Below are 14,795 nucleotides of genomic sequence, written 5' to 3' on the forward strand. Positions count from 1 at the left end.
TCCAAGACCACTCAAGTAATAAAAAACAAGTGTTTTCGTTTTATGTAATCATGTCTTGCCACAATTTCGATGCCGAAACAATAAATAAAATAATTAAATTTTGTTACTGATTGCGTTAGGCTGTTTCCTGCCTTAGAATAAACAATTTGTTACGTCACGCGCAGAAAGGAACGAATGTCGATATATTTATGAACAGACCATTAAATATTTATCACGAATTTACATAAATGCAACCGAAAGTATTGCCACAAGAAAATCACAACAAATTGTGCAATTTTCAATCAGCTGGAGCGGTGCCAAAAAGTTTTTTTTCAAAAGAAAAATACACCGCGACAGTTTAAAAATATAATCCCCCGAAAAAATTACTGCCAATAGATTAACAGATTACAAAATTGTAAGTATTTAATTCATGATAAGGGGTATTTTACATTTGTTAGTCGGCGGTGGACTAACCTCAAACTTTGTTTATGTCAGATTCACGATGGGGTCGAGATGCATAGCGCGGACGAAATTCCTGATTTTCGGAATGGTGAAGCGTTCTTACTGCAAGAAGGGAGAGAGCATTCAAATCAATTCCAGGGAGTATCATCCTGACGATTACACGAACGTGCCCCCGAAGATCTTGACATACATAAACAGGAACCTTCATTTGCAAAAGAGGCATCCTCTTTCTCTGGTGAGAGAAAGGATAGTGAATTATTTTTACAAGTCTTACGTCAACGTGAAGGGGAGTCCTATATTCAGCGTCCACGACCGCCTGAGCCCCGTGGTGAGCGTGAAGCAGAACTTCGACAACTTGCTGATACCGCCGGAGCACCCGAGCCGGGCCAAGAGCGACTGCTACTACCTGAACAAGGAGTTCCTGCTGCGCGCGCACACCACGGCCCACCAGGCCGACCTCGTCCGGTCGGGGCTGGACAACTTCATAGTCATCGGGGAAGTCTACAGAAGAGACACCATAGACTCCACACATTTTCCAGTTTTTCATCAGGTAATCGCGTCGTCTACAAGACATTTCCACTGTCAAGTCATTACTCGACATTTTGGGTGTTTTCAAATATTCACAAATCTGGATTATCTCCAATTAGGTTTTATTTTTTACATCTCAATTACATGAAGAAGAATATGATTGAATAATCCAGATTTGAGAACAAGTATTTAGACACTCAAAATGCGTATTTATTTATTGGAAAACCAACAATATTTAACAAAAATAACAGAATATAATAAAATTTAAAAAAATAACATTCCAATTAGAGGTTTTCACTTAAGTAATCTAAAAATAAAAATTAATTGTCATGTCATGTACATAATAAACTTACATTAAATGTTTTTATCAAATAATAGAAATTTTCTTTATCAACTAGTCAAATAGACACCAACAATATTTCTCCTGTGTTATTTTTCTTTTAATACGTTTGTATTAAAAGAAACTTTATTGATGTCTATTTCATTAAGCATAACATGTTATAAATAAATTCTTTTTCTCCGTTTTATTCCTCATTGCTGAGGGTTGTGACCCTTGCAGAAGCAATGACTCTTCTCCAGTTATCCCTTGACTACGCTGCACGTAGCGCTCCAACCACCGAGGTGCCTGCTGCTGCCTTAATTTGATTGGTCCATCGTGTGGGGATCTTCCTCTCCCTCTCTTCCCCTCCAGGCTACCGATCACAACTAGTCGTTCCAGGCTATTCTCGTTGCCACGCGCAACGTGTCCAAAGAACTGGAGAATCCGTCAGGTACAGATATTGGCCAGAGACAAGCCATCCAAGCGTAGTTTATTACATCTCAATTAGATGAAGAAGAATATGATTGAATAATCCAGATTTGAGAACAAGTATTTAGACACTCAAAATGGTTATTTATTTATTGGAAAACCAACAATATTTAACAAAAATAACATAATATAATAAAATTTTTAAAAATAACATTCCAATTAGAGGTTTTCACTTAAGTAATCTAAAAATAAAAATAAATTTTCATGTCATGTACATAAAAGTATAACTATATAATAAACTTACATTATTGTTTTTATCAAATAGTAGTAATTTTCTTTATCAACTAGTCAAATAGACACCAACAATATTTCTCTTAAACATATTAAAAGAAACATTATCGATGTCTATTTCATTAAGAGTTTCTGCTTAGTAAAAAGCTTCTTTACATCTCACCAATAGATGTCTCTAGTGAAGTTCTAGTGATTCAAGAACAAGGTTTCTAAATTGGTTCATATATAAAGAACTTCCAAGAATTTGATTAGTGTGGTTGTCAATAATGGGTAGAATTGGTGAATGTTACACGTGTGTAAAGTGATCACTTAAACCAGCCGATGACGGTCGTCAGCCCCGTAAATGCCCAGACTTCCTTATTCTTCTTCATCTTTGATGAGATGTCAAAAAATAATATTTCATTAAGCATAACATGCTATAAATAAATTCTTTTTCTCCGTTTTATTCCTCATTGCTGAGGGTTGTGACCCTTGCAGAAGCAATGACTCTTCTCCAGTTATCCCTTGACTACGCTGCACGTAGCGCTCCAACCACCTTAACTTGATCAGTCCATCGTGTGGGGATCTTCCTCTCCCTCTCTTCCCCTCCAGGCTACCGATCACAACTAGTCGTTCTAGGCTATCCTCGTTGCCACGCGCAACGTGTCCAAAGAACTTGAGAATCCGTCGTGGCCAGAGTCAAGCCATCCAAGCGTAGTTCCTGGCGAATGGACTCGTTGGTGCGTCTAGCTGTCCATAGAATTCGGAGCATGCGCCTCCAACACCACATTTTGAAGGCATCATTTTTTCTCCTTTCTGCTGCTTTTATGGTCCATGTTTCAGCAGCATAGAGAAGAATGGAGTGGACCAAGCTCCTGACAAGCTTCATCTTGGTGTTGTTAGTCACACCCCGGTCTTTCCAGATTTTGTGTAGCTTAGACATGGCACTTTTGGCGATGGCGATATGATGTCTGATCTCCCCATAAATAAATTAACTGCTCAAATTACAATTTTGAGTGTGTCCAAATACTTGTTATACTGAAGAACGTATCCAACATAACTGTTATGAAAAGCATTATGTTAAAGTTGTGTTTTCCACGATGCGGGTGTTTTCAGATGGACGGGCTGCGATCCCAGTCGCGCGACCAGCTGTTCCCGGACAAGCCGGATCTGAACATCTTCGAGAAGAAGCAGTCCGGCAAGGAGGAGAGCGACAAGCAGCTGTGCCACACGCTGGAGGCCGTGAAGGTCATGGAGTACCAGCTCAAGCACGCCCTCATCGGCATGGTGAAGGCGCTCTTCGGGCAGAACATCGACTACCGCTGGGTGGAGGCCAGCTTCCCCTTCACGCACCCCTCCTGGGAGATGGAGGTCTACTTCAACGGGGGCTGGATGGAGATCCTGGGCGCCGGCATCTGCCGTCAGGAGATACTCAACGAGGCCGGCTCCGCTAACAACATGGCCTATGCCTTTGGACTAGGTAAAATTATATTATCTATTAAATCCTCCGTAGTGTAATGGTCAGCATGCTCGGCTACCGTTCTGGAGGTCCCGGGTTCGATTCCCAAGGGGGGTAAAATAAATATAAGTGATTTTTTCACTGTCATATTTATTCAATATTACCCTGGACTGGTACCTGAAGCAGAAGGCTGATCACCTTTCCTTCATGTGTAAATGATCAAGATAACACTGCGTTTATATGACGCAGTGCCCTACGCACCATTGGGGTGCGGATAAGGGTTAAAAAAAATTAAAAAACATTTGACATAGTTGTTTTTTTTTCTTAAAACACTGTTTTTTGTATCGAACCAAATAAATTTTTCTTAAAAAAAATGTACGGTTTTGAAAAGAAAAGAGTTATCGAAAGGTAAGGGGTTGAATTTTTTTTTTAATTTTTGCTTTAAATATACTAAAAAGTCAAATTCCAATATACATTCTAACAAAAATTAATTGTGAAAACACGTCCATCCTCTCGCGCGGTCGTCCGTGTTATGAATTTAAAAGTTTGAGATCTCGGCCTTAAATTGTCACTAAAATTCATTTTAATCTTATCAAGTATTAGGGTTTTATTATTATTATTGTATTATTTTTTGATATCTCATCAAAGATGAAGAAGAATATGGAAGTCTGGGCATTTACGGGGCTTACGACCGTCATAGGCTGGTTTAAGTGATCACTTTACACACGTGTAACATTCACCAATTCTACCCATTATTGACAACCACACTACTCAAATTCTTGGAAGTTCTATATATATGAACCAATTTAGAAACCTTGTTCATGAATCACTAGAACTTCACTAGAGACATCTATTGGTGAGATGTAAAGAAGCTTTTTTTTTTTGAAATGACTATGAGCCCCGTAAATGCCCAGACTTCCATATTCTTCTTCATCTTTGATGAGATGTCAAAAAATAATATGAAAATAACTCCAGTAATTGGAGATAATCCAGATTTTGTGAACAAGTATTTGGACACACTCAAAATGTTGTAAAAAAAAAAAAAAGTTGTATTTCATTGTTAAAAAACACAAAAAAATCACTTTTGTAACAAAATTGGTATTTACTTTTATAAATTAAAACAACATTGTTTAAACCACTTTTTTATTGGTACACTTTATCCTACCGGTTTTATAAATTAAAAAAACATTGTTTAAACCACTTTTTTATTGGTACACTTTATCCTACCGGTTTCGACAAGAACCTTGTCATCATCATCATTTAGTACATAAACCCTGATGATGACAAGGTTCTTGTCGAAACCGGTTGCATAAAGTGTACCAATAAAAAGTGGTTAAAACAAAGTTGTTTTATTTTATAAAGTTTGTAAAATGTGCCACAGAGTATCTTCGAAAAACATTCCAGAAGTGTTTATTTATTGAAAAAATAATTGACATTTTATTCCACAAAGTCAATGCCGAATCAGTAAATAATATAAAGGTGGGGACTCACCGGAGCATTTCGTCGTAATGTCGCTCGCGGCGAAGCTTCCGACTTCGGATGGAGCACTCAAAACGCCGTACTGACTATACGCTCGCATCGTAACGTGTTACGCTACGACCAAATGACCCCACCTTAAATGTCTTCTTCTTATCGACCCATCACTTTGGTGGTCTGCCTGGGAGTCGTCTACCATAGGTTGGCCGTACAGTGCGATGTGGGGGAGTCTGGATGGTTCCATTCTCCTCACATGCGCATACCATTGTCTCCTTCGTTGGCTTCCCCACCTAACCACATCTTCCATCTCGCATATTTCCCTGATCCTGGCATTTTTTATTCTATCTCGAAGACTCTTGCCTGTTATGCTTCTTAAAGTCTTCACTTCTTAGCGCGTTTTTTGTGGCAGCGGTGTCTGCTCTACTTTCGATTCCATACGTCATGATGGGTCGGACACAAGTTTTGTATATCTTGATCTTGCTGCCGATCTTCATCTCAGGGTTTTTCCATACAGCATTTTTCAGGCATCCTGAGATGGCTGCAGCTTTGTTCACTTGCCCCATCACTTTGCATCGCAGATCTGTTTGACCACACAGGTCCACACCCAGGTGGGGTGGACCTGTGTGACAAACAAATAACACCTTAAATGTGTTATTTGTTATTTATTCCAGGTTTGGAGCGCATCGCCATGGCCCTGTACGACATCCCGGACATCCGGCTGTTCTGGAGCCAGGACTCGGGCTTCCTGAGCCAGTTCCGGAGCGAGGACCCCAAGCGCATCTTCAAGTACCGGGCCGTGTCCATCTACCCGCAGTGCTCCAACGACATGTCCTTCTGGCTGCCCGAGGACCGCCCCGCAGACTCCTTCTCCGACAACGACTTCTACGACCTGGTCAGGGACATCGGCGGGGACATCATCGAACAGGTCACGCATTATTGTACATTGTCCGCCTCCATAGTGTAATTAATGGTCACCACGTTTGGCTACCGTTCTGGAGGTCCCGGGTTCCATTCCCAGGGGGGGTCCAAAAAATAAAGTGTTTTTTTCACTCCATTATTTATTTAATATTACCCTGGACTGGTACCTGAAGCTAAAGGATCATCACCTTACCTTCTTGTGTTAAAGTTCAAGATAACACTGCGTTTATATGATACAGTGCCTTATGCACCTTTGGGCGCGGATAATGGTTAGAAGAAGAAGATGTATGAGGAGATGCATGAATGTGGAAGAGTTCGAAGGGCAGATTGGTGTGCCGTTCTCTCTGCCCGGTTAGTTGTTTGAAATTTTGCTGTTATTATTGTTACAGGTGACTTTGGTGGACAAGTTTGTACAGCCGAAGACCAAGAAGTGCAGCCTGTGCTACCGCATCGTGTACCGACACATGGAGCGCACCCTCACCAAGGAGGAAGTCAACCTCATCCACAAGAAGATAGAGGAAGCGGCCACCGCCACTCTCCGCGTCACCATCCGATAATATACTCACTTCAGCCCTCTTCTTGTGTCCAGCACTGTACAAAGGCCTCCCTCTTGGACTTCCACAGTTCTCTCTCTTCCAGTGCAGGCCCGCCACTCTCCTAATGTCATCGGACCATCTTGTCTGGGGCCTACCCACGCTTCTAGCCCTCCATTGAAAGCAGTCGTAATGACCCTGTAAATACCCAGACTTTCATATTCATCTTCATCTATGTTGAGATGTCAAAAAAATAATATGATAAATAACTTCTATAAGAGATAGTCAAATATTCGGACACATTCATATTGAAAGCTGTCCCACCACATGCCCAGATCTGATACAGAAGCATCCAGGCTTCCTGAGAGATCTGCTCTTGCTAAGCAATTTTTTTTTTTTGAACTAAGTTGCGAAATTTATTGAAAATGTGAAACAATATAAAATTGTATCCCGATTTTACTGTGAATTTACGTTTAAAAGCTTTCAATATACCTGTCACTGCCAATCTAAATAAATACAATATTGTAAGTCCATCACCAAATTTTCTAGAAGTACCCCAGTGTAGGCAGTGAAAGGGATTAATGTTTAGTTAAATTAGTCAGCTAGATCCGATTCATTGCATTGCAGTGCCCCATGCACCATTGGGTCCGAATGAGGGTTAGAAGAAGAAGAAGGTACCTGAAGCGTAGGACTGATCACCTTGCCTTCATGTAACTGACGATCGTCAACTGGTGAAAATACAGAGAGCTCGTATTTTCACCTGCTGATGAGAACATCCGTAGTTCTCGAAACTAGTCGTTTTTACATTAAAAAACTCAAAGTGGTCTTATACCAGTGTTTTTTTTTTTTTTACAAAGTTATTGCCAAATCAATAAATACTTTCACAAACTTGTATGAATGGTGTGCAACTCTAGTCATTACTGCTTTTGCTCCTCTATTTCCTTTCCCATACTGCAGTAATGTCCTTAACTTACATCGTCTATCTGTTGAATGTATTACAATCCCCTCTCAAATGTGGAGCGCACAATGGTCACATTCCCTTTATGTGATTGCCGATCAAGTTGACACAGCATCAAACTGATGCTGTGCCTCCTGAACTATGTGTTTGCCCTATGAACCATTTGTTGCCCCATGAACCATTTGGGTGCCGTATGAACCATTTGGGTGCCGTATGAGCCTTTTGGGTGTTGTATGAACCTTTTAAGTGACGTATGAACCATTTGGGTGGCCTATAAACCATTTGGCCCTTTTGAGTGCCGTATGAATCATTTGGGTGTTGTATGAACCTTTTGAGTCCCGTATGAACATTTTGAGGGCCGTACGAACCATTTGGGTGCCATATGAACCACTTGGGTACCGTATAAACCATTTGGGTACTGTATCAACCTTTTGAGTCCCTTATGAACCATTTTGGTGCTGTGTGAACCATTTGGGTGTTGTATGAACCATTTGCGTGCCGTATGAACCATTTGGGAGCCTTATGAACTATTTGGGAGGCGTATGAACCTTTTGAGTATTATATTAACCATTTGCGTGCCGTATGAACATTTTGGGTGCACTATGAACCATTTGAGTTTGCCCAATAACTATGGTGTCATTACGCAATATGTATTCATTGTTTATCTGTAATGCTTAACCCGATCAATAGATCACCTGACCAGATATTGGCGAACCGCGTTCGGTTTATTTCGTTTGATATTTTAAAAAGACTTTTCTTTTGAATTGTGACCAAGAATGTAGTAAACCCGTCCAAAAAAGGATTTATGCGTTTTTGGTAAACGTTCAAATAGTGTTAAGTGAGCTTACATATGATCGTACTAATTAATTTAAGTAAAATGGATTTTTAAATCAAATTGTGAATTTATTCCTAGTTTATTATTATTATTATTTTTAGAACCATGATTCCTATCGATGTTGTATTTAATAAATTATATTTTACCATTATTTGTTTATTTATTTATGAACTGCCCTACTCCATTTATTATTTACCTTGCTTACTATGTACAAGATCATCAAGTGGATTTTTGTTTCTTCTAACTTAATAAATATGTTTTAAATTGAATATGTGTTGGGAACAGGAGGGATAATCTAGTGTGGGCCAATCAGGAACTTGTCAGCATTTGCTCATTGCTGGGAGGAAACCACGTTGCACTCCTCAGGAGAAGGCGGACTGCTGACTGTCATCAGCAGACCTTCCGTTCCACTAGAAGAGGGTTCTGCATTTTGTGTCCTAGCTTGGTGCATGGTAGCAATGTCCTTCACTAGTTTTATCATGTCGCTCACTCCTTTCAAGAACGTCATAAATCAAAATACTTGATTTTTCAGGAGAGCGTTTTTAATGTTAAATATTATAATACAATGCATGAAAAATAAATATGAAGCCAGTTTTTGAACTTTTTACTGTGTAACAGATCTTTTTAGGTAAAAGCTGAAGGTTTTTTCTCCATTTGAAAAATATTAAGTATATTTGAAAAAACAATTAAACAATACCTTTTCTTCAAAATGCAAAAACAACACTTTCTGCCCTGTAGTGGGTAAATATTAAGTTAAAATTATGCCGCTTTTGCTGGGATATAGTACATTTTTTGGGCATTCCGAAGACATGTACAACTGAAAATTGTTGATTTTTGATTTATGACGTTCTTGAAAGGAGGAGCGATGTATGATACCACCTCTCGTGACAGTTCCTTATAAATTATTACAGATCCGATGTCGGATAGGTCGCCCCTCCCATACAAACGTATGCCCAAATGCAACAAGCCATATCCCATATGTTCCGGTACATAAGACTACATTTTTGACATCTCAACATAGAAGAAGAAGAATATAGAAGTATATTTGTTGTTTCTACTAGCACTTTTAATCTAATTTTATTTCTGATAATACCTAATAATTGTATTCTTGCCAGTGCCCTTCATTATAACCTAAAATATAATGTATACCCACACACAGGCCATGCCTTTGTGGGATATTTTTTTTGTATTAATGATATATATATTCTTTGTACTTGTACCCTATATCTTGTGAAATGAAAAATAATTTAAAATAAAATAACAAAAAACAGTCTGGAGCATTGTAGTGTTACATGTGTAAATGTATGGATTTTATTCATGATTTGTTTCCATGGCGACCGAATGTTTATTTTAAAACCAGCAAATTTTCACTGATTGGACTTCCAAAAAATACATTGGACAGTAATAATTCAATAAGGAATGGACAAGCCATTAGATCTGGCGGACTTCAAGCAGTTGGAAGAGACTCTGCGACAGTCTATAGCCGAGGACAGGAAATATTGGCAAGTCAATAATGTCAAGTGTGATGCGGTACATACAGCTAAAACATATGAAGAATTCAGGTAAATTTCCTTTCAAATATGGTGGTAAGTCTTCATAATACCTTAGAACCCCAGAAATCCGGAATCCCGAGAAATCTGAACAACATTTGTAGGAAAACATTTAAAAAACACGCAAAGACTGAAAAACACATTTATTATTCTCTTCTTCTTGGTGTAGCCTTAGTGGCCTGTTTTTAAGAGGGATAAGCCTCCTGCGATGTTGATTTCCAGCTGTCAATCCATCTCTTTGAGGTCTGCCTTGGGGTTGGTCGTGAAATCCAATGTGGGGGAGTCTGGATAGTTCCATTCTCCTCACAAGCACGTACCATTGTCTCCTTTGTTGCCTTCCCCGCCTAACGACATCTTCCATCTCCCATATTTCTTTTATCCTGGTGTTCCCTATTCTATCTCGTAGACTCTTGCCAGATATGCCTCCTAGAGTCTTCATTTCTGACACTCTTAGCGCGTGTTTTGTTACTGCGGTGTCCGCTCTGCATTCGATCCCATATGTCATGATGGGTCGTACACAGGTTTTATATATCGCTCACTCCTTTCAAGAACGTCATAAATCAAAATACTTGATTTTTCAGGAGATCGTTTTTAAAGTTTGAAAATATGATACAACGTATTAAAAATAAATATCAAGCAACTTACTGAACTTTTTACTGTGCAACACATCTTTTTAGGTAAAACCTGAATGTTTTTTCTCCATTTGAAAAATATTTGGTATATTTAAAAATAAAAATAAACAATACATTTTCTTAAAAATGCAAAAACAACACTTTCTGCCCTGTAGCGGGTAAATATTAAGATAAAAATATGCCTCTTTTGCTGGGATATAGTACATTTTCTGGGCATTCCGAAAATGTGCACAACTGAAAATTGACAATTTTTGATTTATGTGAGTGTGAGAGGTTCCACTTATTATTATTATTGGTGGTTAATTTTCAGTGACAGGGTGGCCGCTGCACATTTGCGTCCGCTGGACAAAGGTGACAAAATGAAGCCCGGGAGTTGTCGGACCGTGTGGAATCCCGTCACAGGGCAGGGGAGAGAAGGGGAAGACAAGCCGGAAGAGAGGACAACATAGGATAGCAACTAATACGCAAAGAGACTAATAATGAATGATACCATTGTATATTCTAGCACTCGAATAAACAATATTTAAACTTGTATACTTTTAAATGTTGAAAAATGTTTTTAAAATGTTCAAAAATTCTGTGCAAGAGTGCTGCTCAGGAAAATCGTATTCCGACTTCTCGGTGTTGATGTGTCTGTCTTTTTTTTTTTATAAGAGAAATTTTTGTGTTTTTATTATTTACACAAAGATTTAAATTTCATACTATTTCTGTGAGCCTAAGCGGCCCATTTTTAGAAATAGGTATCAAATTGTGGTACAGTGGGTTCGAACTGAGAAACTCTGACTTAAGAGTCCGCGACACTAACCACGGGACCACAACCCGACACTTTATGTAGATTTGAAGCAATATTAGATAGTTATTTATTAACACGTTAAACGCCATGGGGGGCACCGGTGACCTCGCCTGTGTTGGACCGCAGCGCCATGTGACCTCAATCAAGAGCTATATTTAAAATGCGTTAACTATGGAACCCATCCTCAAATAAAAAAATTAAATAAACAAAATACATTATATTATTAAAATACGTAAATTACTGATGTTTTTTTTTGTGAATTTCAAAATTGATACATATTAGTATTGGCGTATAACGTGTTAAAAAAAAACTGTTTTTGTATGTAATCTATTTCAGGCACATGTGCCTACAATCAAACCCATAGATAAAAATGTAATAACCAGACGATATTGTTATCTTTCTTTTGTATTTTTGTCTATGGATTATTTCAATATGGTTCTATTTCCATGGATATTTTTTGCATCATTATTATTTCTGTGGTTTGTTCAATGGGTATCTCTTATCATATCATAGAATATTCATTCTATAGGTATATTCTCATACATTTTCTTGGCAATATTTGTTTAAAAAGTGTATTTTCCCAAACCGGAAAATTTATTTCTCATAGACAAAAATAAAATAAATGACAATAATAAATATTCAATTAAAAAACTGTTTAGTTCTTGCATTTTTCCTTTATTTAAAATGAGTACAATAATTAAACTATTTTAGCTGTGTAACAATTCAAAACCTATAAACCGCAACCAAGAATTACATTAAAAAAATGGTATCATTAAAACAACAAACAGATGAAAACTCCAGTAATAATAAAACAACTTAGACATTAACTATGATACTAAATGCTGCAGTTTTAAACCACTAAAAAACAACTCATCAAATTGGTATTAGTTCGACCCAAAGATATGAAAACAACTTTTAATAAGTTCACAGGATGACAAAGATGTCCGCAAAATAAATGTGGTTGAAAAATAATGCAAGGCTGAGATAAGCATTATTATTCTAGTGAAGTTCTAGTGATTCAATAACAATGTTTCTGAATTGGTTCATACATATAGAACTTCCAAGAATTTGAGTAGTTTGGTTGTCAATAATGGGTAGAATTGGTGAGTGTTACCAGCCTATGACATTTGTCAACCCTGTAAATGCCCAGACTTCCATATTCTTCTTCATCTTTGATGAGATGTCAAAAAATAATATGAAAATAACTCCTGTAATTGGAGATAATCCAGATTTTGTGAACAAGTATTTGGACACACTCAAAATGTTGTAAATAAGCATTATTGATCAAATGAAGAAAGTTGTGTTGTGAATTAAATGAGTGAAGAAAAAACAGTAAAACAAATTTACGAGACAAATGTGGTTGGTAATAGAAGCTAAGTAAGACTGAGGAAATCTAGGAACATTTTCAGGCAAACCCAATTCCGATCTGTACATTGTTTCTTTGCGTCTCTCGCGCTTTAACAAAGAAAAGCTTATAAGCGTCTCCTGCTCTCTACCAACAGTATGTAAAAGACGCTTTTAAGCGTTTCCTACAAACGATGTGCCAATACGGATATAAATTCAAATTAAAAATAAATAATGTGCCATCTAATTACAATACAAAGTGTTACAATAAAAATCATTACAAAAATATGTATTTTTCTATATTCTTACATCCACCAAAATTAATACTAAGAGTAAAATTATTGTCCTGCAATATATGTGGAATCTGGGAACTTTCTATTTTCCTAACTGCGTGGTATAGAGTGCGGGTATATGTACATAGTTTCTAACACCGGTGAATACACTCTACCAAATAAATGCAGGATATTAATTACCAGAATTTACTATGTACAGTGTAGACAAACAATAATTACACAGTAAGTGGGTAATAAAATGGTATCTAGTAATTGTGGAATATTGCCAGTACTATAAGATACTATATCAAGTGCCAACATGTAATCACAGGGCATTGAGTGCTAGTGATCACAGGTATTGAGTGCCAGTAATCATAGGGCATTCGGTGCCAGTGATCACAGAGTATTTATTGCTAGTATTAGGGCATTGAACACCAGTAAGCACAGGGCATTGAACGCCAGTAATCACAGGACATCGAGTGCCAGCAATCACAGGGCATTGAGTGCTAGTGATCACAGGGCATTGAGGACTGTTACTATTACAGGGCAATGAGTGCCAGAAATCACAGTGCATTGAGTGCCAGTGATCACAGGGCATTGAGTGCTAGTAATCACAGTGCATCGAGTGCCAGCAATCACAGGGCATTGAGTGCCAGTAATCTGCGTGCATGGAGTGGTAGTAATGAGAGTGGTATCGGGCGGCAGGGTGTGGAGTGCGTCACAGGTCGAGCAGGTAGGGGCTGTCGAGCGCGCCCAGGCCGGCCGCCACGCCGCCCTCGTCGGCGTCGCGCAGCTTGGTGCGCAGCATGTGGCCCACCTGGCGGTTGACGAGCACGCGCTCGGCGCTGCCGAGGATGACGCCGAAGATGCCGAGTTCGGAGACCAGGTCGGCTAGCAGCGGCGCGCGGCCGGGCCGCAGCACATAGCCGCGCACGCTGGGCGGCCGGATGCGCTCCATGAGGATGTAGGCGCAGCGCGCCGGCGAGCGCCCCATCTCGCGCAGCGCCGTCGCGATGTCCGCGCCGTACACGTTGTTCCCGCCCCCCTCGCGCTGCGGCTTCATCACGAACCTAACACAAACAAATGTAACAGAATAAAGCGTTGTTCCATTTCTTAACCACTTATTATGATGGTTCGATGGCATTAGGAGAGTGGCAGGCCTGCACTGGAAGAGAGAGAACTGTTAAAAGAAAAGTCGAAGAGGGAGGCCTTTGTTCAGTACTGGATACAAGAAGAAGGCTGAAGTAAGTAAGAAGGTAAGTAAAGACAGATTCTCTACTGCCTCGCAGTATTACTCTTTCTTAATTAACCACTTGATACTTTTGAAGAAGCAGTGCTGGCGGACGGCGCATGTGTCGGATCAGGGCAACCCTCTCACTGATCGTTTTTTTTCACTTGTTTGCAGCACATAATACATATTCTGTGCGATTACCTCAATCTGAAGCTTCGGCAGAGAATGGTAAGGTGTTATGTCTGGTCAGTACTTCTTTACGGAGTTGAATCCTGGACCCTCAAAGTCAGCACTATGAACCGTCTAGAAGTATTCCAAATGTGGCTACATCGTATTCCATGGATTGATATGGTCAACAATGCTAATGTGCTCCAAAGAGCAAGAGCAGGGAGACAGTTGCTGACTGATTTCAAGGTCCGGCAGGTGTCCTATCTGGGGCATGTGCTGAGAGGAGACAAGTACGAGCTATTGCACCTAGTGGAGGGTCCACGAGGTGTGGGCAGAAGGCAGATCTCTTGGTTCCAGAATATACGAGATAGGACGGGGATCAGGACTGTCTAGAACTGCCCGAGACAAGGACAATTAATCTCGAGTGACAGTTGACATCAGGGGGACTTGACATGACACAAACAGAAGAAGTGTAGATTGCAATTGCAAGTCCTGCCCATTGCTAATTTGAGTAGAGTGGTTGCCAATCATGAGTAGAATTGGTGAATGTTAAATGTGTGTAAAGTGATCACTTAACCAAAAGCCTATGACGGTCGTAAGCCTTGTATTATTATTTTTTATTAATTTTAAAGAGAAATA

The 14,795-nt window shown here is 39.3% G+C and overlaps 3 protein-coding genes across 6 annotated transcripts in view; 2 read left to right on the forward strand and 1 right to left on the reverse strand.

The window, feature by feature from the left end:
* Nucleotides 1-244: 244 nt before the first annotated feature.
* On the forward strand, nucleotides 245-8,315 carry PheRS-m (Phenylalanyl-tRNA synthetase, mitochondrial). Its single transcript, XM_088260496.1, has 6 exons — nucleotides 245-394; nucleotides 475-991; nucleotides 3,104-3,467; nucleotides 5,594-5,847; nucleotides 6,230-6,562; nucleotides 6,689-8,315. The coding sequence occupies exons 2-5, from the start codon at nucleotides 482-484 to the stop codon at nucleotides 6,395-6,397; spliced, it is 1,296 nt and encodes a 431-aa protein (XP_088116622.1). The 5' UTR covers nucleotides 245-394; nucleotides 475-481; the 3' UTR covers nucleotides 6,398-6,562; nucleotides 6,689-8,315.
* A 1,194-nt stretch (nucleotides 8,316-9,509) lies between these two features.
* Nucleotides 9,510-10,865, forward strand: LOC148309204 (dynein axonemal assembly factor 19). The gene is made up of 2 exons (XM_088260517.1): nucleotides 9,510-9,728; nucleotides 10,659-10,865. The coding sequence occupies exons 1-2, from the start codon at nucleotides 9,586-9,588 to the stop codon at nucleotides 10,795-10,797; spliced, it is 282 nt and encodes a 93-aa protein (XP_088116643.1). The 5' UTR covers nucleotides 9,510-9,585; the 3' UTR covers nucleotides 10,798-10,865.
* Nucleotides 10,866-11,795: 930 nt separating this feature from the next.
* Nucleotides 11,796-14,795, reverse strand: part of LOC148309205 (glutathione synthetase-like) — a 47,222-nt gene continuing 44,222 nt past the window's right edge. For all 4 annotated transcript variants that reach the window (XM_088260516.1, XM_088260514.1, XM_088260515.1 and 1 more), the window contains exon 9: nucleotides 11,796-13,827. In XM_088260516.1, coding sequence (XP_088116642.1) covers nucleotides 13,476-13,827 — 352 coding nt within the window. In that variant the 3' untranslated portion in view covers nucleotides 11,796-13,475. The remainder of the gene's footprint in view (nucleotides 13,828-14,795) is intronic.

The sequence above is a fragment of the Brachycentrus maculatus genome, unplaced genomic scaffold (genome assembly GCF_059751285.1).
Source record: "Brachycentrus maculatus isolate JH-2025_06_01 unplaced genomic scaffold, ASM5975128v1 h1tg000136l, whole genome shotgun sequence".
Classification (NCBI taxonomy): Eukaryota; Metazoa; Arthropoda; class Insecta; order Trichoptera; family Brachycentridae; genus Brachycentrus; species Brachycentrus maculatus.

Excerpts from the sequence above, each read along its gene's own strand:
- LOC148309204 (XM_088260517.1), top strand. The coding sequence starts at position 9,586 with ATGGACAAGCCATTAGATCTGGCGGACTTCAAGCAGTTGGAAGAGACT. Across the intron at positions 9,729-10,658 it reads AAAACATATGAAGAATTCAG|TGACAGGGTGGCCGCTGCAC; the intron begins GTAAATTTCCTT and ends GTTAATTTTCAG.
- PheRS-m (XM_088260496.1), top strand. The coding sequence starts at position 482 with ATGGGGTCGAGATGCATAGCGCGGACGAAATTCCTGATTTTCGGAATG. Across the intron at positions 992-3,103 it reads ATTTTCCAGTTTTTCATCAG|ATGGACGGGCTGCGATCCCA; the intron begins GTAATCGCGTCG and ends GGGTGTTTTCAG. Across the intron at positions 5,848-6,229 it reads GCGGGGACATCATCGAACAG|GTGACTTTGGTGGACAAGTT; the intron begins GTCACGCATTAT and ends TTATTGTTACAG.